Source organism: Lissotriton helveticus, chromosome 1_1, assembly GCF_964261635.1.
Source record: "Lissotriton helveticus chromosome 1_1, aLisHel1.1, whole genome shotgun sequence".
Lineage (NCBI taxonomy): Eukaryota > Metazoa > Chordata > Amphibia > Caudata > Salamandridae > Lissotriton > Lissotriton helveticus.
Window position 1 is genome coordinate 310,903,299 of NC_136057.1, and position 23,669 is coordinate 310,926,967.

General features: G+C 47.5%; 1 protein-coding gene across 2 annotated transcripts in view; it reads left to right on the top strand.

Annotated features, from left to right (window-relative positions):
• The window catches only part of NUP205 (nucleoporin 205), a 920,380-nt gene that overhangs the window by 110,586 nt on the left and 786,125 nt on the right, over positions 1-23,669 (top strand). Inside the window, exons 7-8 of one of the 2 annotated variants that reach the window (XM_078671666.1) lie at positions 6,774-6,938; positions 15,821-15,996. In XM_078671666.1, coding sequence (XP_078527792.1) covers positions 6,774-6,938; positions 15,821-15,996 — 341 coding nt within the window. The remainder of the gene's footprint in view (positions 1-6,773; positions 6,939-15,820; positions 15,997-23,669) is intronic. The other variant, XM_078671676.1, reaches the window with a different exon arrangement.

The window sequence follows — 23,669 nt, forward strand, 5'->3', positions numbered from 1 at the left end:
AGTTGGGTAGGAGTGGAAAGATCTTACGGAGTAAACCAATAGTATGGAAGCATATCCCCGAAATGTAGCTAACGTGTTGTTTTAAAGACAGGTCGTGATCAAGTCGGATTCCCAGATCCTTTACGACCTGTTTAGCTTCAGGGACTGCTCCCAACTCAGATGGCCACCAGTCAGGAGTCCAAAGTATCTTGGCTTCCCCAAACAGCATGATCTCCGTCTTGCTGACGTTACATTGGAGATAGTTGTTAGACATCCAATTTGCCACTTCTTTCATACCGGATGAGAAAGAGTTCCTAACCTCAGTGGAAAGAGTTTTGAAGGGGAACAGGAGCTGAGTGTCATCTGCGTAAGATACGGGGACAAAACCGTATCTACGCAGCACTCCTGCCAGGGGTGCCACATAGATATTAAAGAGCGTGGGGCTCAAACATGAGCCCTGTGGCACCCCCTTGGAAATCTCAATTTCCACCGAGCGAAACGCACCCATGGTGACTGTCTGGGTGCGATCAGTTAAGAAACTCTTTATCCAATCAAGGGCTTTGTTCTTAAGGCCAGCGTTCGACAACCGTTGAGTCAGGATGGAATGAGACACGGTGTCGAACGCTGCCGACAGATCTAGTAGAACCAAGATGACTGAAAGACCCTTGTCCTGGTAAGAGTGGAGATCATCGGTAACAGACAGCAAGGTGGATTCTGTGCTATGTCTGGGGCGGAATCCTGATTGGGATTCGTCAAGAGCTTGTACTTGTTCAATATGTTTGGACAAGTGCCTATTAACATGTTTTTCGATAACTTTGCCCCTGCTCCATGACCCACTAGAGCCCCACCCCATAATTGTTAGTGCTCCAAACTTTGTTTTACGGCAAATCCCTGAAACATCTTATTAGCAAAAATGCTGTGCAAGCTGAGCCCTGAAGCAACCAGCAGTTAACATTCCTCGCAAAGCAGTGCAGTTTTGCTACTAAACGACAATCCAGCGCAGAGACACTAGGGTGCCTAAGCACTGGTCACACCACCGGGCCATGAGTGTAAGTTAATGAAATATTATGTTTTCTTACTATTCCGTTTACAAGTAAGTGTATTGCTTAGAATATTCACAAGAGGCATCTGACAAAACCGGAAGGAGTTGGTTTAATTAAATGTAGCGGCAGGGAGAGTATCGACAGAGTAGCGTCTGAAAAAGGTGTCTAATTGTACAGAAGTTTTGGCCTACCATGTATACCGTTCTTGATGTACAATAAACAGATCTGACCGTCTTGGTGTAGTGTGGGCCAATGTGTAAGTGTCCAGATATCCAGAGTTGGGAGCGCGAGATCACTACATATGTTGTGTATGCTGTGTCGTGATTGGCTGAGTGTTCCTATCGTATGGTGCATCTATCTTTGTTGTATTTTGGGAACGCGCGCCTTTGACCAAATGTGTTTCATTGGGGCCAATTTCCTCGGACCTGTTATTGGTGTACCTGCCTATTTGCGGGATCAATCAGAGTTTTCCCTGAGTGCATGTTTGTCTTTGTGCTAAGTGACCTGTCAATCGGTATGCTCTGGTCGCAGGGCCTGTCTGACCATGTTTTTCAGACTCCGGGCTGATGGTGAGGTCACATTGGTTGAACCCGACTGCAATGTTAGGAGTTCTTGAAAATGTGTACAATTAACATGGCAGTCTTAATTTTTACCGGCATCCTCAGTATTTTGCATACTGTTGTCATAGCGTACATTGATATGGTCTTTATTTACATTGACATTGTTATGCGTCCATAGATTATGGCATACATTGACGTTGTTTCTACTGTTATATACATTGAGAGCACATTTTGTGGCGCGCATCAACATTGCATTTATTGGTATTGCCATTTTCAGGCCTGCATATATGTCGCTTTATAACAAGGTACAGTGGCTTGTATCACTATTGATAAAAATTAGGTATACCTGTGTAAGATGGCAGTCTGCATGCAGAGGTAGCATCGCTTCAGTGGTGCCACGTTATTAAAATTGACTCAGAATTTGACGAGTCATAAGATTTCATGATCTTCCTACTTCAGTGTCTCTGATACGTGGCACATGAACAAATGTCTGGGCCTCACTGGAGGTTGGGGTGGCATGTGTATGTTTAGTGATATGGTGCACTTACCCGTCTTGCTCAGGCACTGGTGAACAGGAGCTCCCAGTGGTGGCAGTGCCCATGGGCTGCTTTGGATCTGTATTAGTTATTGGCCTTGGTGTGTGCCACTAGAATGATTAGATCGAGAGAGCCCTATAGAAAGATACACTTAGATAGTGACAAATAGGGATCGATCTGCAAAACATCAGCTTAACTATGCTGCACGTCTCCCATGTTCCAGTTAGTTTTTTGCCATGGTAAAATATTGTCAGCATGCTTTCTTTTTTTTAGGTCGAGCCTATCCCATTCCGCAGGAATGGATAGGGGAGAATTTTAGTGGCCAAAATAAGTTCTCAAACCAACGGCCGGATTTCCAACAGTTCACGTGAAGACAAGCACACGCATTTCCCCACATCAAAGCAATCAGCCTCCCTCCCACAGGCTTCCCCAGCGTGCGCAGTGTGCGCTGGCCTCACTTCTCCTCCCCCCTAATTGCTTTTTTTCACGGCCACCAGGCCGTGAGCTACATCAAAGGCTTCCAATCCCCCGCCCCCTGCTTCACGGACGATTCTTTATTTCTTTCGGCCATGTTTCTTTTTTTAGAGATCCTGCTTTGGTCTATGATCTGCGGGTTCCCCTCTTTTCTTACTGCAATCCTCACCAGTCCCGGTTCGGTTCTTCCTCTTCTCTCACCCATACTGTTTCCCTTCCCTCCGGTCTGGGTTTGTGATGCTGGTAATCCCGGCGGCTCTCACTTCTCTTTCGCTAATCTCGGTTCACCCGCTTCCCTTTCCTGCTCCCACATTCGTGATGTTTCATCAATATGGGCTTCCGGTCTCTTGCTGGCATCACCCCCATATATTGCACAGTTCACCGCGACTGCAAAGCCCAGTCCCCTCCACCGACTCACTTGGATCGTTACACGCAGTAGCCAGATGCTGAAATGTTGTTAGAATGCAGGCAGAACACTGGGTCATTTGAAGTTGCCTTTCAGTTTTGGACGTTGTGTGTATTTACAGTGCATCACTGCAATAAAACATTTTTCGGTACAGAAAGCAACAACTTTCAGTCCCCATCCATGCCCTTCCTGTAGCTTGCGTTTTTTTTCTGACGCAGTATCCGCTTTATGGTGCTTCTTGCAGGGCGCCTTTGTTTTGCGCAGCTCTCCCAACCGGTTTAATTATTGCAGTTGGTGTTAGAAAACCTGCGTACTGTTTCCACACCCCACGGCAAGAGCATTGTTCCGAAAACTACTCCCTTCGTAGTCCTTGAAGACATGGCTGGCCCCCACTCAATTGCGCTCCCCGCTTAGATTTAGCCCTTCCGAAAGTGTTAGCTTTCCTTTTAATCTCGTGATGCCAGGAGCTTGTTGTAGCTCCGAGTTGCCCATCCGAGGAGGGCGTTTTAGTCATTGAATCTTTGGTGGGAAATTGTTCATTACAAAATGTACTAGACTTGCTGTGTTCGGTTTGCTGTGCTTTGCTGTCAGACTGAGCGCCATACATTGCTTACATTTACACGTGCTCCTACTTAGACACGTGCATGCCATAAGTCTACATGTATGTTGGTTGAGACGCTGTGTTTTGGGAGCACGCTCTCTATGAAGTGAGTATATTTTATCATTTCACTCCTCTACATGGGGTTTGGAAGCCTGACCTCGCTCTCTCGCCCTCATATATGGTGAATAATAGGGTGCCCGAGGGATTGCTCGGAGGGATTCTGCCTCTTGCTGCAGGCTGAAACCACCAGGCCACCGTCTGACCCCATCGCTGCTATAGATGGGAGCATGGATGCTACTCAGCTCCAAGCACTCTCGCCTCCAACACTTTAATTCTGCTCTGGCCTCTGCAAAAAGCCCTTTTGAAAGCACCGATCCATACGGGCTCTGCTAGTAAAGAAATGTGGTGGGTGAAAGCACCAGATAATACACATTCAAAGCTGGCTTGTCGGAGGAGGAGCTACGCTAGCAACCAAGATGGCCGCGTAAGCTCCCGGCTCCGCCGACCTCCGCCAGTGGCCTGCAAATCCTGACGAATATCCTGAATTCGCACCGGACTCCCGTGTAGCTGATGTGTTACTGAGTCTAAAGGTGCAATCCCGAGTTTTCCATCTTCTCGAATAATGAAGATATGCCGTGTTCCATTCTTGGTCTAACCCAGCGTGGAAGCCGGGGCCTCGATTTCTAACCCATTCGGGTTGGAGTTGAACAACATCGGCCGCAGGACGTGGGTAGCGTCCGGTCTCTGAGGTGGAGTGTATCCTGACCGTTTTGGATGGTGGTACTGTGGCCGTTTGATCTTGAAGCGGCGGCGACGTGGCGCACCAGCTGCCGTGGTCCCGAGTCCGCCGCCCGGGGACCCCGCTGGGCCCCCGGGGCCGACAGGCCTGAATCCTCGCTGGCAGATTCACTATCTCCCGTGCCCCCCGGAAGGTTTGTTGTGGGCCCTATATTCCCCAGGCCCATCCGGTTAGTGCGGAAATGCAGGATGGGGGGGTATTTCTACGACACCGCTCACATGCACCCCAACATTAACTCTGGCACAGATCATACTAATGAAAACAGCATCACACATTCACACGTGCTCATACAAAGGCTCGTGCGCTGTCACCCACTCACTTCTTACTCATGTACAAGCGCAGCATATGCACTAGCTCACACTTGAGAGGGCGTGGTCCATCGGCATAAACGCCCGACCTTGGTGCTGGAGACCAGGGTTCGAGCCTCGGGGTCGCGTCCACATCCTGTGATTCTGGGCAAATCACTCAATCTCCCCGCGCCTGAATGTGTCATGTAATTACGGTGCTCGTGTAAAGCGCTCCGATACCTTCGGGTTGAGTTTGCGCTATAGAAATATGTAAAAACAAGCATTTGCAATGCAATAGGTCTCGCATTCACGAGAGTTTGAGCTATTACCATTGCAAATAACAATGCCTTTTCTTTTTGTTTTCATTTTAAAAACATAAAGGGCTTTGTCATTTACAATACCAATAGCTCAAACTCAAGTAACTGCGAGACGTATTGCATTGCAAATGCTTGTTTATTGAAGAAAACCAAACATTACTGTGAAAAGTATGCACCTCTGGTAGCTGTGTCAAGATGGTCTGGGAGACTCTGGGATTAAAAATCTGTCACAGAAGTCCCAGGGATATCCTTCCTTGAATCGCTGTGGAAGATTTGTCACTGATGTAACATCACCAAATTCACTGCATTTGATGTGGAAACTTGCTCATTTGCGAGAATGTGGAGAATTCCATTTTGCACAGGATGTTCCAGTGACTGAGCTGCTGCTTTGTTGACCATATGCTCTGCTTTGGAAATATTTTCTTTTTGTAGTGAACCACCCACCCCTTCTACAGGTAAGGCTCTTGTATATGGGACCACATATGGGTCAGTTACTGCTCAAACTCCACTTTTTTCTTTTGTTTAGAAATGTATACCCACACAGCTACATATACCCTCACTAACTGAAATGTTTAAAGTATGAGCATTTAAATGGCAATGTATCAACTTATAGTGACAAATAGTAGGTAAACCATGAGTGAAAAGCCGAACTCTCAAAATGCAAATGACTCCAGATAACGTGTTCTCGCTTCCTTTTGTGTGGGAGAAAACTGCACTCTGACCAGATCAAAAACAGCGTGAAGGAGCTGATAGGAAAAGGCAGGGGGCAAAGTCAAAACTGGAGGAGATTTCAGGGGTGAAAAATTTAAAAACGCATTTAACAGGCCAGCAATGAGGAAAAATAAATTCAGGGGAGGAGTGGCTGTATTTGTCTTAACCTAAAGCTTCTTCCGGGGATCATGGCATCTGCCCCGAACCTCGTGAGCGGTGCGGAGAGAGACCGGGCTCTGGGAGAAGCTGTCATGGAATTTCTTTACCCCTACACCCCCCTTTCCAGCAGCCACGCAATGGTGAAACAAGAATGCAGGTTTCGATGACTGCAAAAGCTCACAGCTTCCTCCTCAGAAAAAAAGGAAATGAAAAATTGAGCGAGTCAACGTGTGACGTGGGTGCTGTGCTGAAGAAATAAAGCGATAAAGTTAGTTTATATACGCAAACACGCTACTGGTTAGAAAATGCAAATGTTGTTAAACATTAAGTGATGCATCTGTGAAGTGGGCGCTGCGCTGCGCTGTGAAAACAAAAGTCAGAAAGCCTAAAATAAGTAAAATCCAAAATTAAGAGCAGAGGCAAAAAAAACAAATTGTGCACACAAAAGAACATACATAAAAAAAAAGTGTAAGACTACATTTAACAGAGGCAGTCTCCTGGGAGGGTCAGAAACACGAAGAGGCAGGACTAATTAAGCATATTAACAAAACACAAGCAGGCATTTACGAAGGACACAAACCGATATGAATGGAAAAGATGGGAGGTGCTTGAAGCCCACATTGTAGATAAAGCATGTCTCGAAAGAGACCGTACGTGTTCTGCTTAGACGAGACCTCGAAAGGGAATCATGTGACTGTGCCACAGAAGGGCGAGGCGAAGTGTCTTCAAAGATACACTGGTTAAGTTCCTAAATACCCCTGCCATTTGAAGTTCTTTCTGTACTTGCTGCTGTATGAAAGCATTTATTAGCCTTAAATTCAGTGTACAGTTTTTAAATACGATATTCTTTTTCTTCTTCTGTGAGATCCCGCGACTCTGACACTTCCATTTCTATTCTCAGATTTAATGCACCAGCTACCAGTATTTACCGACAGGCAGTATATTGCGTCCATTCACTGCCGGCTTCAAGACACCCAACCATGGAAACTTCCTGGACTACAAGCCACGGTTAGATTAGCATGGGCATTGACTCTGCGGGGAATATCACAACTTCCTGAAATTGGAGGTAAGAGGTTTTAAAAATGCACTTTGATACTAGTTTAAAGGAGGAAAGAGTTGGGCAGGGTCATCTGCGAGGGTGTTGAGTACATGTATTTGTATTTTGGTTGTGTATGAAGCTGATGTCTAGGCGTCTTGTATTACAGTGCTCTTGAATATGTCAAAAAAGACATAGTAACTAGAACTGTTAACTAGAACTATGTAATTAGGGTATGTTCTAATGCTTTTGGGGAAGGCTAGAGCAACCGTGTTCTGATCCAGAGATTTTGAACCTAGAAAACTGAGCCTTTGATATGGATAGATGTTAATTTGTGTTTTCAATTGAATGGTGACTAATGATTGGTGTAGTGGCTGAAGTTTTTTCCCTGTGTCGTTTTTTATGTCTCACCTATCGAAGCAGCGCATGCGCTGCTCGCGTAAGCGAGACCTATAGTCGCCAGGTAGCTAGCGAAGTGGGACAGGAGAGGTGCACGAGCTTGCCAAACACATAGGAGATAATGGCTGCTTGCACGCTTTAGGAGACGGGTGCTGTGAACACGCGCGCCTCTTCTCGCGCTCAAGCACGTTTTCACTTGAGCAAGGGGACGAGCCGCAGACCACGCTGATATTGAAGAGGTTGGCTCACTGGTTTGCTACTTAACTTGCTGTTTTTCTCTGCACGTTTCCATGGTGCCTTCATAACCACACAGCCAGCACACGGCAAGACGGAAGCAGCAGAGTTCACGGACTTCTGACGGGCTTGTTTAATATGCACTGTACATTACTTGAGCACTGCCTGATGATTTTGGCGGCTCTTGCAAGGGCATCGCTAGATGGTCCAGCTGCAACCATCAACCCTGCCAGCTGGGGCATAAATCTGACTACCCCCTTGTGCATGCAATGAGCGGAGACCTTCAACAGTAGAACGGCTGCTGCAACGCAATATCTCCATAAAGCTGCAGATCCTAGAAACGACACTCTGCATTTTGGCCACTGCAACACCGATCGGCCAGGTTTGTCGGCCAGGTGTGCCCATTGCTTTAACCCTAAACCTGGTCCTGCATCGACCTGGTCACTGACTGACCCTGTTTGCCCTTTGATCACTACTAACTCCAAACCTTTTGGAACTCCCAGCATCTTTCCCCTGGCTCCTTCACTGCCCTCATGGAACCACTACCAGCCACGCCGGTCACACTACTCAGAGCCCTAATAAGCAGCATCAACCCCGGTACGGAGCCGTGACTGGCCACATCGCACCACGGCATGTGTCAGACCGCACCACCCTTGCAGTCCTCAGTGGTTTATGGTCTCGAACCCTTCTGCCTGAGTGCCCTGCATGGTCAGGACCTTTCCCTGCAGTGAGACACCATTGTCACCTGCATACCAGTACCGCTGCAGTTCACCTGACGACCCCAATCCCAGGCTTCACATCAGTGGACAAAGCTTGCTGTACCATTAAGCCGCAGGGTTACCACCAGAGGCATCATCGCAAACAGTCTCAGCACCACCTGCTTGTGTGTCACTATACCGGATCCACGCTATCCTGAGCACCGGGAAATCCAACATCAAAGTCGCAAGACCAGCATGATGTTTCCCACAGCTGACCACCTCATCACCACCGGTTATTGGGACCGCAATTTTGCAATATCTCGGCACGGTATCGGAGCTCACCAGTGACGTCTAGAGTTTCTCATCTCAGGCCATGCATGCTTGAAACTCTGCGTTGCAGTCTGCAAATACCATACTGGTTATCTTTAAGCTATGTCATTTTCAGAGGTTTAGTAAAAATAGGACTATTTCTGGCTGCCTGAAGTTCCATCGTGAGGCTGCCATAGAAACCTGGGAGCAGGCTCTTCCAGATTAGTAAACACAGGAGCAGCACAATTCAAGTGAGTTTTCCAGGATGGGAGAATGTGCTCCTTCCTCTATTGCACATGAGTAACAAGGCTGCCTCACTGCCCTAATGTGCTCCTTTCTCTCATTTCGCACTGCTCTTCGATTCCTCGTCTTTTTGCTTAGTATTCCCCTCTCCACAAGAGATTTTGCATTAACTGCCTGCTTTTAAAGGTGTTGTTTTCCTCCAACAATTTGCTTAGGGATTTGTATGAAAACGATGTATGAACATAATAAATTTAAAAAAATACCATCAACACTTACATTATTAATGGCATTTGTGGGCAATGAAAGACGCAGGAGCCTTCACTGTTTTTTGTTTTCTCTTATATCAAGAGAGAAACAGTTGGCATGAGTTCATGAATTCATATTTTATTTTTAGCTTAAAAACACAAGTCTATGTGCTACGAAGGAACACACATACATATATTGTAGAGCATAGTACATATAGCCTTTTCAGAGCTAAAATCTCCTTTTAACAGATCTGCATTATTAAGAATAATTTTTGCATCATGCAGAAACAAGGTCTAATTAATATGCAATAGGAAATATTTAGAAATGTTGGTATACAAATTTATGAAAAAAATCTATTCTTACAACTATAGAACTACACTAGGCCATGATTACAATGCTGTCATCTAGGCAGTGTTGCAGCTGTGTCCCTGTTCTCAGTGGTAATTCCTCATTCTAAGTCTTCTAGACAATGCTGCTAGCTGCTACTCTGGTCCTGTCAGTAATTCCTCATTATTAGTCCTGTAGGCGATGCTGCAGGTGTCTCTTTTCCCAGTGGTAATTCCTCATTCCTAGTCCTCTAGACAGTGTTGCAGCTGCTTCTGTGGTCTTAATGGTAATTCCTCATTCTATTTCCTCTAGATAGTGCTGCAGCTGCTTCTCTGGTGTCAGTGGTACTTCCTTGTTCTAAATCTTCTAGACAGTGCTACAGCTGTGTCTGTTCCCAGTGGCAGTTCCTCAAGCTCAGTCCTGTAGCCAGGGCTGCAGCTGCCTCTCTGGTCCCAGTGGTAATTCCTCATTCAAAGTCCTCCAGACAGTGCTGCAGCTGCTTTTCTGGTCCCAATGGTAATTCATCATTCTTAGTCCTCTAAGCAGTGCTGCTAGCTGCTTCTCTGATCCTGTCAGTAATTCCTCATTCTAAGTCTTCTAGGCAGTTCTGCAGCTGTGTCTCTGGTCACAGTGGTAATTCCTCATTCAGTGCTACTAGCTGCTTCTGTGGTCCTTTCGGTAATTTCACATTCTAAGTCCTCTAGGCTCTGCTTCTGTTCCCAGTGGTAATTCCTCATTCTAAGACCTCCAGGCAGTGCTGCTAGCTGCTTCTCTGGTCCTAGTGATAATTCCTCATTCTAAGTCCTCTACACAGTGCCGCTACCTGCTTCTCTGGTCCCAGTGGTAATTCCTCATTCTGAGTCCTCTAGGCAGTGCTGCAGCCGTTGTCTCTGTTCATACATCCACTACACTCCAAACCAAAACAGGTAGATAAAAGACATTAAAACACACAATATGATGGACAGAATGTTGCACAATGGCTAAACATTCACCCCCAGTCACAGATCTGGGTTTAATCCATCGATATTTTGCTCACCAAGCCACCCCAGTTCAGACATGGCCATATGCAAATCAGTCTTGACCCTGTGCCTCATGGGAACAGTTCAGACTGAACTGCCAGGCCATGTCTTCCCTGGACCGGAATCAAGCATCCTAGGACCGGTTTCTGGCTATCAATGTGAATGGTGGTATGAACGAATGCGCATGCACCTTGTTGTTAAACGAAAGACTAGAGCGTGCGCCATGAAGTTTGTACTGTGGGAGGTGTGCGCCAAGGAGTCTGTGTCCATGTGAGCAGTTTGCTTTTGTTGAATTGAATTGAAAGTATATTTATATAGCGCATAAACTACCCTGAGGCCTTGCAGCGCTGGTGTCTAGAATCAGAAAAACAACAGGGCAAGGTGCTAGCAGATGGTTCCGAACAGATGAGTTTTTAGGAGCTTTCTAAATGCAGTTTGTTTACATGTGTAATCTATGGCCGTGAAAAGTAGCAGGTAACATTAGACCACCCTTATATTAGAAGCTGTTTGAAATGTGCATGCATGCAGATGCCAAGATGTCTGTGGGAGTAGTTTGTCTTTTAGTGAATTTGCATTTCATTGGTGAGAAAACTAAGTTTCCAGCAGTGTACCTTTTCAAAGGAAGCTCTTTGAAATGCGCCCGCATCTAGATGTTAAAAGAGAAAATAAGGGTGCATGCTCCAAGAAGTATGTGGCAATGGAAGCAGTTTCTTTTGTTTGTTGTTGGGGTTGTAAAAGTGTTACTGCGTACGTATTTTTTATGTAAAATAATCAGTGTGTGTACTAATAAATTCCTGATTGTTTCTTTCCCAATGCACTTCACTCCATTACTTTGTGTCCAGAGAATACATGCATAACGGACCCTTGCAATTATCCATCAGCAGTATTTGTCTCTGTCCTTCGTAACATTTTTAAACAAATGCAATCTTTGATCTTCTTTGACAGACACTCCCTTTGTGTATGATTCGGTTATTAAATAGCTATTGACTAACATCACTGCCAGATCCCGGCTAGACTGATTAACGCGCATTTCTGCTGTAACTTTCTGAAACGTTAATACACACGTTTTAAACCCGTGCTTCAGACCACAAAGATGCCTGCCAAATTAATTTTCCATCTCATGGAACCAAGGCCTCTTTTGTTTCGCCCTCCTCGAGGGTTTGCGTTCTATCCCGGGCCATCTCATGACAAGTCTTAGTCCACTGACAAACCAGGGGGAAGTAGGTAAACATTTGCAGAGTGTCAGATTTCAGGATTGGAATAATGGGAGTCTCGTCCATGATAGAGACTGCTGTTGGTAGTTTTGTGGTCTATCCCCACCGAATCTTGGCAGTACCATTCTCCCTAGAGTTAAGTGTTGCAGTAAACCGCGGCTGAGCTGTTTCTTGTAGGCTCACCTTCTAGTGTCCTGCCTCAGGAGTCTTCGACTCATCCACTGTAACATGCAACGGGCCATCACTACACTCAGTCTGCGCTAGTTCCACTAATGATTAGGAAATTCAAAGTCCAAATATTTTGGAAGACCTATAATCCTTGTGTTATTTCATAACAGAATTTGCGGTTATGGTTTTTAGCTCATTTTGATGGGTGGCCATTAGTCTGTCATCGCATTCAATTCTCCTCGAGGTAATGCTAAGAACTTGATTTAAACAAGCATTGACCGCGTGGCTGTGAAAGTGACGCAGCCGCGAAAGGAAAGACAGCTGGCGGCTGCGCGCGTAACTGCAAGTTTGAGGCCAGCAAAAGCCTCTGGTAGCACTTTCAAAACCCACTTACTAAATGTCTCGCAGGTCAGCGCATGCGCTGGCTCAGGCGAGACCTAAAAACCATGGTGTAAGACAATTGAAGGGTGTTGCCTGATCTTTTGGTTGTTCGTCTTTCAAAAAAAAAATGTCATCCATAGCAGAGTGGTGCAACTGATTCTTGTTCCATATTAGTCTTGAAGAGTCAGGTGCGTTAAGGTGTCTATGTTGGGTATCATATGCGACTTAAACTTAGAACAGGACAACACTGGTGCATCTTCCTTTTCCACCATTTATCACAAGTTTTATGAGAGGCAGTTTATCAGTAATCATTGCTGAATTTGTATTGTGCCGATTTCTCTGTGCAAACTACTCGGCACCAAAATCTCTCAAACGCAACAAAGTTGCTCCTATTCAGAGTTTGAGGGGTGTAGATCACAGCAGCAGCCAATTCTTTCACAGATCATAGTCGCCACACCATAGCTGCTTCTTGCCATTTAAATCTGTTTTATTGGTACACGTGGCATACAATTACATTTCTTGTGTGCATAATTCAAAGGGGAAACAACAATTGGAGTAGTTCGTACTTCATCAATGCGAATGTTGGCGACGGTAGAATGTCAATAAATGCACTCACTGACAAAAAGTACCATCCGTTATCTTGGGGCGGTCCCTGCATTCACCAAGTCATTCGCTTCACCGCTTCTGTACAGTGTAATGCGCTCTGCCTGCCTTACCATGGTGCCAGACCTCACCCGTCAGGGCGGGTAGCCTGATGGCCAGCCGCACCCCCGGTATTCGCGACCCACTGGTTAGTGATGTACCAAGTTGTCCCTCAGTAGTGTGAATAACCAACCGGGCCCAGTTCCAGGCAACCTGCATATGTGCTGTGGTCGGTTAGGAGGTTCAGTGGAACGCCTCCGTGAGGCAGAAGGTTGCGGCAGTGGCTTGCATGTGTGCTGCACTCCTGTGTTTAGTCGCCGTGTGTCGAAAGTGAAAGGTGTGGGTGGGAAAGGCAGATCCAGCGTGGACAACTGGGGGGTGTCCTTTGTCGTAAACGCCACCAATTCAAACTGGGGAAAAACAGGAGAGTAGGTGAGGGTGTGAAGAATCCGATCTCGGAGTAAGGGGGGGGGGGGACGGGGGGGGGGTGCTGCAGTGTTGGTTCTGCCTAGGCAGTTTCGGGTGTAGTAGTCTCGCGGGGTGCTGGCCTTGAGTGTGTTCGGGGAGGAGGTACTAGTGGTGTTTGATAGCCCTAGGTCTCGGGTGGGGGCGCATCGGTGGGGCCGACTGTGTATGTGGGCTCCGCTGACTAGTGGGGGGGGGGGGCAGGGCAAGGCGAGATGGGCGGAGGAATTGGGGGGGGGGGATGGAGAGGGAAAAAGGGGGGGGGGGAAGGTTATGGGGGCGAGCGGTGGATTACTGGGGTGGTATTTCATGTCCTTATATGTATGGCTCCCGATACTCCCCTTTCTCACTACTCAGTCTGTGGTTCGGACCTGTCCCCCCCTGTCCACTGGGGAGGAGCCATCTCCTTACAATATCCCTTTATCGTGGCAGGCCCTGGTGAATGCTCTCAGGAAGCCCTCCCATGTCTGGGCTATCGGTGTGGCCCTCCGCCCAGCCGTCTCTTCCCTACGTAGCACCGTGCCCTCTGCGGTCGCCCAATAGATGAGGGAGGCGCTCCAATGTTTCGTCAGGGGCGGTTCTGCGGCTTTCCAGTGGCGGGTTATGAGTCTTTTGGCGGTTATCAGCCCCAGATCCCAGAACCTCATGTGTGCTTTGTTATGCTTGGTCCTGGTGAGGAGGCCCAGCACACAGGTGTCCCAGTCGTGACGTAGTCCCAGCGCAGTCCCTTTTGTCAACAGCGTGGTGACATCATGCCAGTACGTCCGGAGCTTGGGACATGCCCACAGCATATGCAGGAGATCCGCATCTAGGAGCGCGCATCGCGGGCATTCGGAGGTATTCAAACCAAATTAGCGGTTAATCTTGTCCGGGGACAGGTATGCCCTATGCATGATATAGAACTGTATGATTCGGAATCTCGAATTGCGGGGAACGTGTTGCGGCCCCTCTAGGATCCTCTCCCACTCCTTATCCGACCAGTCCCTCCCCCTGTCTGTGGTCCACCTGTCCCTGAGCGACTGGAGGGAGGCCGTCGTGTGGGACCTCAGCGCCTGCGTTAGCCAGTGCACAACGTGCGACCCTGCCCCCATTACGTGCAGGTATTGTATTAAGAGGTGGGTCTCGGGTTCCACGGACATATCGCCCCAGTGTTCCGTTAGGACCCGCATCATTGATGCATGCATCAGGAATTGTCCCGCCGGCAGTCCTGGATTCTCCACTAGCCCCTCGAACCGTACCATGGCCCCGTCGTCATACAAGTCCGCCAGTGTCTCAAGCCCCACCTGCGCCCAGTCTTGTAACCATAGCTGCTTCTTATCGCCAACCACTTGGACAGATTAATAATGAATTCATGGCTGAAAAAGGACAAATCTCTATGCAAACTACAAAGAACATAGGGCCAGATGCACCAAGGGATTTTGCGTCACAGTATCCATTTTCCCATGTATTAAACCCATTTTTCAATTCGAAAAGTTTTTTTTCCAAATCACAAAATAGGGTTTCCAACCTCTACCGAATTGGCGAGAGTAGGCAGGGTCAAAATGCCCACTGTCACTGAAAGTTTTCAAAATGGCAAACTTGCTTAAAAAAAAAAATTTTTTAGGTTCTGAAAATAATATATACAAAAAGATAACGGGAATAGAGTGCTATCCATACCCAGAGTTGCTCAATTCAAATGACTTGACATGTAGCCTTCCTTCTTTTCTACCTTCTCAATTGATTCCAAGAGGAGTTCTACTTTCCTGCAAATAATTTGTATATACTTAGTGTCCTGTTCATGGATGCAGGAGTGTTAATCTTTCAAGTTCCCTTTCAAGTTGGATTGCGATCATATCCACACATGGTGTTTCGGAAGATCCCTCAGAGTTCGACGAGCCAATATTGCCCTGAATCCAGTCACATGAATGTACAAGATATGCCCACCACATGAAACCACACTTAAACGCATTCTTCCTCGTAAAAAGCGACCAAAACCCTATAACTCAACCTCCTTAATCATCTTCTGCTCACTCACCTGGTCCTTGGCCGTGCGTGGAACGGACAGACCACAGTGGTACTTGCATAGCTTAGAGGTATGGCAGGGTTTAGCACAGAGGTTGGTGGAGGCACAGGCACAACAGGCTGCTTCTGTTTTGCCTCCTCACTCTGTTTTTGTGTCCTCTAGTGTGCCGATAATGAAACCTGACTGGAGTGAGTTTGAGATTAGAATGTTTTACTGTGCTTAACACCTGGTTGTGTATCTGACACAATGGACCTTCTATAGTTCTCCAGTCTTGTTTTTAATTATAAAGACAGTTTATTATGTCAGTGGTACACGTAAAACATGAAGCAAACTGATAAATATTTTTTTGATGTTTATAAAATACTTATTAATTTCATTTTCAATCACTTTTATTGAGAATTCTGAAAGTTGAATCTTCATTGTAGACCAGAACATGAATGAAAAGCCAAAATTCACTGACTACTTATTGTTAGGTGACAGTGTTAAATATGCTATACCGTAATGAATATTTTGCTTACTGTTACTTTGTCTTCAAGCTTGAGTTTACACACACTGTAATTCTCAGCCCTTGCAGAATTCACAGAAGCTGATGAGACAATGGTGGAATATGCTATCCGTGGCAACTCCTTCCTCTTCCTGACAGATTCTGTGGTGGGTTCAGAAAGCTTCTTCCAGGAGGAATTTTACATACGCAGAATCCACAGCCTCATCACCGATTTTTTGGCATTGATGCCAATGAAGGTTGGTAGACACATAACTTATTATTAATCACTATGATTTAATAATTTTATGATTAATAGTCACATGCCAAAAATGGCTGCCTTAACGTACCAAAAAGTAAGATTTGTTTATTTTTTAATGTACCATTTGTGTAGGAAGCTGGATCTTAATATAACATAACAAAAAGAGGTATATTGTGTAGACAGTCCAGATATCCCTTATGAGTGGACAGGGGCTTGCTTTAACAATCCCAAGGTGATCTTTTTGTGGTAGTGTGGTCATGCAGCCTTAGGCTTATCAAGGAGGAATGTTAGACATTTGTTGCATACTCACAGTCAATAAGTTATTTATGTTCGAGGCATATGGGCTGCTGAATTCATATCTATAGCATAGATCGCCGCCTAGTGTTGGGTCCGGATGATTGCACATTGTTGTCCTGGAAGAGTCTTCAAAGTATCACGAGATAGGTGGCTCCTCCCCTGGACTACAGTGCGCATGGGCATCGACTCCATCCCCAGATTGTTTTTTTCCGCCATTGTGTTCGGATGTATATTCGACATCTCCAGTTCGGAATCGATATAGACTTTTCATAAGGCCCAAAGGCCTTTTCCTATACCGTCGGTATTGTCTTGCGTTCGGTGCCCAGCTCTGTTCCGGCTCAGTTCCAGAGTCAAACATCCAGAAGAGTCGCATGCCTCTTCGGTGCTTGAGGCACAGTCAACGCAACCAACATTCATCATGGAACGGAGCCCGTTCAAGAAATGTCCCGTGTGCGGATCGAAGTATCCCCACATAGACGTCCACCCGGTGTGGAACAAGTGCCTCTCGCCGGATCACGATGAAGCCAACTGTATGGCTTGTTCCCGTTTTCGATCTAAGAAGACGATTTGACTTCGGCGCGTGGCTCGCATGGAGGCCCAGCAGTCGGCCCCGGCACCGGTGGACATCTTCGAGAGCGAACAAGAAGATCAAGAGCCGATTTCCACTCCAGCGGAGGAGATCGACTACACCTACGACGCAGACGTCGAAGTACTAGATACTGAAGAAGTCGTCGACGAGGTAGGAGACGACAATGAGGCCTATGGGGCCACGGAAGATAGCTCAGGGGAAGAGCTATGCCCCGTTCGAACAATCACTAAGGCTCAGGTCGAGGGATCGCCACATGGCCTTACCCGACACCTTACACCCAGTTCCACGGCCTCGCCTACGGGCCCGGCTACGGACACTTCTACGTTGGTCAAACCGAAACTGAAAGTGAAAGCGTCGGTGTCGACGAAAACGAAAGTGATGGAGACGCCGTCGAAAGAGAAGACGTCTGTCCCTCTGGCCGAAGAAGGCTGTCGACCAGGTGAAGTCGACCAAGGGCGTCGAGCCGAAGTCGGTCAAGGGCGTCGATCCCAAATCGCTCAAGGGCGTTGAGCCGAAGACTGGGGCACAAAAACCAGCTGTCAAGCCCGCCGTCCCGAAGCCGCCGGCGCCGAAGGCCGTCGACACAGTCGGAGGACACGGCGCACCTAAGAGGGCTGATCCCGCGCATCGGCCGGAGAAAGCCAAGGCATCGACGCTCGAGTCTGCACACGCTGGTGGATCAAGGCCGTCTGTCGGGTCGACGAAACCGTCCGCATCCTTCACAAAGCAGGTGTCGGACTCTTTGCAACGCATCAGGAACAAGGCTTCTGTGGTCGATCCGAAGGATGCTTCCACCCCAAAGCAAGTTGCCAAAACGCCGAAGTCCTCGGCGCCACTCCTGTTCACGTTACCGCCGAAGGTGGCACTGAAGGCGTTCGCACCGAAGCCGGTCGACGACGCGCCCGTACAGGTGTCTGCGGGGTCGAAGCCTTCTCAGCCACTGGTGAGCTCGAAGCATCGACAACCCCTGATGGAAGAGCAGTCGGAACACTTTATCGACGCAGACACCGGTAAACTTACCCTCTACAAGAGGAAGATCACGGCGGCACAGCATATGGAGTCCTACACGATTCCTTTGAAGCGCAAGAAGCCTTCTACGGATTCTACGGATTCCCCGGTTCTGGTTGAGCCACTTGCCCCACGGACTCAAACAGTTGCTACACCCTCCCCCACTTATTCGGATGGGGGAGGCTGGGGAAGGTGATGAGGAGGAGTATAATTTCCCTGCCAACACTGATCCTGAGGATCACCAGGACTCTTGGGTGGATGCAGGGGACCCAGGGGATCAGCACACTGCCCCGGACACTCAGGTGTACAATGTCAAAACCTCTCCTACAGAGGATTCTGCAGCATTTAATGCCCTAATTGAGAGGGCGGCTAAAAACCACGGCGTCCAGCTGCATGCTGACCCTATTGTGGTGGACTTCCTCATTGATACCTTTTCCACAGCAGAAAAGACTGTCAAGACTCTCCCAATGCTGAAAGGGTTTCTGAAACATGCTGCGGACATTTTTAAAGAACCCACGCGTGCCAGGGTTATCAACCCTAGGATTGAAAAAAAGTATAGACCGGCACCTGACGACCCTACCTACATCAAGGGTCAGTTGCCATTAGACTCTCTGGTTGTTTCTAATGCCCGGAAGAGGGCAAATTCACAGTCCACTGGTGATGCTCCTCCCCCTGACAAGTAATCTAAAGTGCTAGAAGCATCAGGGAAGAGGGTGGCGGCTCAAGCGGCCAATATCTGGCGCATTTCAAACACTCAAGCACTCTTGGCCAGATATGACAGGGCACACTATGATACACTAGAGACCCTGTTACAACATCTACCAGATCAGTATAAGGAGGCAGCGGAGATGCTCATTCAGGAAGGGAAGCTCATCTCCAACGCTTCTATTAAATGTGCACTGGACGTGGCGGACACCGCGGCAAGGGCCATTAACACCAGTGTGATGTTGAGACGTCAGGCCTGGCTCAGAATCTCCGGGTTCAAGCCGGAGATAAGAACCACCATCCTCAATCAGCCTGTAAACCCTGATAGACTATTTGGTCCTGAGGTGGATACCACCCTGGAAAAAATAAAAAAGGATACCGAGACTGCAAAGTCCATGGGGGTTCTCCAGTCCCAACAGTTTCGGGGCACTACTTTTCGTCGCTCAGGCAATAGAGGTGTTTCCAGAGGCGAGATGTCCCAGCAAACGCAATACACTAAAGGTGGGGCGCAGTGCTCTTACACCAAGCAGAGTAGAGGCGGCTATCGGGGCAACAGCACCAAGGGCAGAGGTCGTGGAAACAACAACTCCCGCTCCTCCGCCACCACCAAACAGTGACGCCCTGTCACTGCCCCCCGACCATCAACACCTGTCGGGGGGGAGACTGCAGCAGTTCCTGCCGGTCTGGAAATCCATCACCACAGACAGGTGGGTCAGAAAACGTATCCAGTACGGTTATTGTCTGGAGCTAACTTCCACTCCACCCAACTTGCCACCAAAACACCGTCCTATGTCCACAGAGCATTTGCACTTATTGCAGCAGGAGGTACTTGTCATGCTGCAAAAAGGGGCGATCGAGCTCGTGCCAGTGGAGGAAGAAGGCACACAGGAGTGTACTCCCTGTACTTCTTAATCCCGAAAAAGGACGGGTCCCTCAGACCCATACTGGACCTCAGACCCCTAAACCAGTATATTCTCTCAGAACATTTTCACATGCTGACACTGCAGCAGGTTCTTCCGTTGCTCAATCAAGGAGACTTCCTCACAACCTTGGATCTCAAGGATGCATATTTTCACATTCCACTACATCCATCACACAGAAAATACCTCAGATTCACCATTCAGAATCAGCACTATCAATTCAAGGTCCTCCGTTTCGGGGTGACCACAGCGCCCAGGGTGTTCACAAAATGCCTGGCGACAGTGTCTGCGCACCTCCGGAGACAAAACGTTCACGTCTACCCTTATCTGGACGACTGGCTTGTCCAAGCAAAGTCGGCCCAGCAGTGCGCCGCCAACATGTCCCACACCATTCACCTCCTTCACAATCTGAGATTCTCACTCAATTATCCGAAGTCGCACCTTCAGCCAGCCCATGTGCGGCAGTATTTGGGCGCGACGATAAATACTCTGGCAGCCAACTTCTGTGAGGATCGACAGCATTCAGGCACTCATCCAGAAGTTCAGACCGCAACACTCGCTTCCAGCAAGAGTGTTCATGCAGTTGATAGGCATGATGGCCTCCTGCATCTTCATAGTCCCGCACGCGAGGCTACATATGTGTCCGCTCCAAGAATGCTTGGCTCATCAGTGGACTCGGGCTCAAGGGCAGTTGAACAACCTAGTGTTGGTGACCGGTCGGGCATACAGCTCTCTGCATTGGTGGAATCCACACAACCTTTGCAAGGGCCCACCGTTCCAGGAGCCTGTGCCACAGATTATCCTGACGACGGACGCATCTCTCCAGGGATGGGGAGCTCATGTACTCCACTACACGGTGCAGGGACTATGGACGACGCAGCAAAAGAAGATGCACATCAACTACCTGGAACTGATGGCAAGCTAAATGGCAGTGAAGGCATTCAAGGTACATCTGTGCAACAAGGTTGTGTTGATCCGGACGGACAACATGACGGCCATGTACTACATTCAAAAGCAGGGAGGTACGCACTCTCCACAGTTGTCTCATCTGGCTCAGAGCATGTGGAAGAGGGCCATTCAGAGGAACATCTTCCTCATGGCGGAACACCTCCCGTGCAAGGTTAATCAGATGGCGGATCTGCTCAGCAGGTACAACCACCAAATGCACGAGTGGGAGATACATCCATCAGTACTCCGCCCGTACTTCCAGCAGTGGGGTCATCCAGAGATAGACCTGTTCGCCACAAGGGAAAATGCAAAATGCAAAATGCCAAAGCTTTGCCGCCAGGTTCCCGCACCCACAGTCGCAGGGCAATGCGATATGGATGAACTGGTCAGGCAGATTTGCGTACGCTTTTCCCCCAGCACCTCTCATACCGCTGGTGGCACGAAAGCTAAAGCAATACTCTATGACACTCATCCTGGTTGCTCCAACGTGGGCACGCCAACCATGGTACACCATGTTTCTAGAACTCTCCGTGGTACCGCATCAAAGGCTCCACCTCACACCCAAGCTTTTGACGCAGAACCATGGCGACATTCAGCATCCAGATCCACAACAGCTCAACCTGCCGATCTGGCTCCTGAAGTCTTAGAATTTGGCTACCTTAACTTGCCTCCCGACTGCATGGATATCATACGGGAGGCGAGGAAGCCCACCACCAGAGCTTGCTATGCAGCAAAATGGAAGCGGTTTGTCATTTACTGTGCAGAACACAACATCAACCCGCTAGATGCATCTACTCACGACATCATTTGTTATTTGTTACATCTTTACAAATGCAATCTAGCATATGCTTCCATTCGGATACACTTATCCGCCATAGCGGCTTATCTCCAAAACAGGCAGCGTCTCTCGGTTTTCAGAGTGCCTGCCGTTAAGGCTTTTCTGCAAGGGTTGAAACGAGTCATTCCTCCCAGGACCCCACCAGCTCCTGTATGGAACCTTAATGTGGTCCTCACCAGGCTGACGGGGCCCCCCTTTTGAGCCTCTGCATTCTTGCGAGGTTCAGTTCTTAACACGGAAAGTGGCTTTCCTAATAGCCATCACGTCGCTGCGACGTGTAAGTGAACTCCAAGCGCTCACTGTACAGGAGCCATTCATACAGATTCACTCAAACAGGGTGGTGCTGCGCACTAACCCTAAATTCCTTCCTAAAGTAGTTTAGCGGGAGAGAGGGCTATTCCAGCTGAACTAACAAGGGGGCTCAGGTCTCATGATGCTTGGGAAATTAGGGACTCCTTTGGTCCACTTTTCCTTGGGCTGTGGGACTCGGGTGCAGTGGCGCCTTGAGGCGTTGGGTTTTTAACTGCTGGAGACACCTGCAGTAGAGGAGGCCTGCACAAAGAGGCTGCAGGCGGTGACCGGGAGTCCAGTCTGGGCAAACTTAAGTAGGAGGTTTGACTTTGGAGCGTCTCAGGACCTCACTTTTACTGTTGGCCTACTTCGACTCGGGGGCACAAGAGCCTTGGTGCTTTCGGGTGTCAGGTTTTTGAAGATCCAAAGTCCTCGCAGTTCTTCTTGGGTTCCTCCTGGGTGCATGGAAGCAGCTCCAACACTCAATGGGAGATTCTGGTCGCTTCTTGAAGTGCTGGCAGTCCTCCCAGGGTTTTGGAGGCAGAGCAGCTACAGGACGAATCATCTTTAGCGCAGTTGTTTGGGACAGCAGGCAGGCGGGCAGGGTTGGTGCCAAGTCAGTTGCTGCTTCTCGGTGCTTCCTTTTGACAGCTCTTTGGAGTTCTCCTTCTCTTCAGGTCGGTAGAATCTGTTTTCCTGGTGCCAGGTGTAGGAACCTGGCTCTTTCTATACCAAAAAAAGGTACACTGTGCAAAGAATCCAGGCTAATGCCAAAGGAATTAGAGGCACAAATTAACACCCAAAGGCTCTCTTTTGAGGTAGTGTGGGCAAGTAGTTAGGCATATGAGAGGGTAGTGCTAAGCATTTATTGACCACAAAGGCAGTAAGTGAGATACACTCAAAGAAATCCGACGCCAATGTAAACAAGCATTGGCAATGCAATAGGTCTCGCATTAGGAAATTTTGAGCTACTGGTATTGTAAATGACAATTATTTTATTTCTGTGTTGGTTTTGAAAATAGCTCAATTAATAGCTTTGTCATTTACAATGCCAATAGTTATATCTTTCGCAAATGTGACAGATCTTGAATGTTAATAAACTTTTTGTCACTGGCATACAGGGAGACTGCCATATTAAATTCTTATAGCATAAGAGCCAAGAGAGATAGGGAGGGCTCTTGCAGAATTGGCAAACTGTTTTTTTTTAGTGCGTAAAAGACCTAGGCTGGGCTGCTTGGTTCTGTTCAGAAAGAAAGATTCTTGCACTGCAAAAGGGTCTTCTGGATGAAGCAGTCATACAACCACTGGAGAAGAAGCAAGCATAAAACCACTGGAGAAGGTCAACTGCCTAACACAGCAAGGTCTAACATTAGAGTTATTCATAATTGTTCTCCGATCATATACCGAAACTACACTGAAAGGACCAGAAGTACTTTTATCCTGGGAAGGTTTCTTTAGCAGTAGATATAGGACAGTTGATTTGAGTTTTAAAGGAACTCTGCTGAATTCAGATGGTTAATTACTTAAAGGAATAATGTTCTTTATTATATGGACAATCTGAAATAGACAAGAATCTTTAGGCGAGCCAGATGGCTACAGGAAATGTTTTTCAAGGGGATAAAAACTAGCGCACGTTCAAGCTTATCTTGAGCCCTGCTCATTTTGGGTAAGTGAAATAGTTTAACAAAATCGCAATTAGCGAAGGCACCTCTTATTTTTTCCACTTTGAAATTTTGAAAAATTGTAAGAGTGAATGCGCCATTTAGGCTTAAGGAGAAAAATCTATTTCTTTGACATCAAGAGGTGTCGAATTTCAAAAGAAAACATTTCATAATGGACGTTATTAGTCTAATTAATCCTCAAAAAGTAATATTTTGCCTGCTTGAATAAGTACTCTCATTTGCCGGCTTTTGGCTTTTTATATTCTAAACCGTTTTACCTCCAAAGGAGTTTCTATGCCCTAAAAGAAACTTCTCCATTTTTAGGTAAAAAACTAACAATTTGCATTTAAGAAACATGGTCTTGATAGAGAGGCCCAGCTCGTCTAGGGGACCTGAAATAAACTCTTGTGCAAT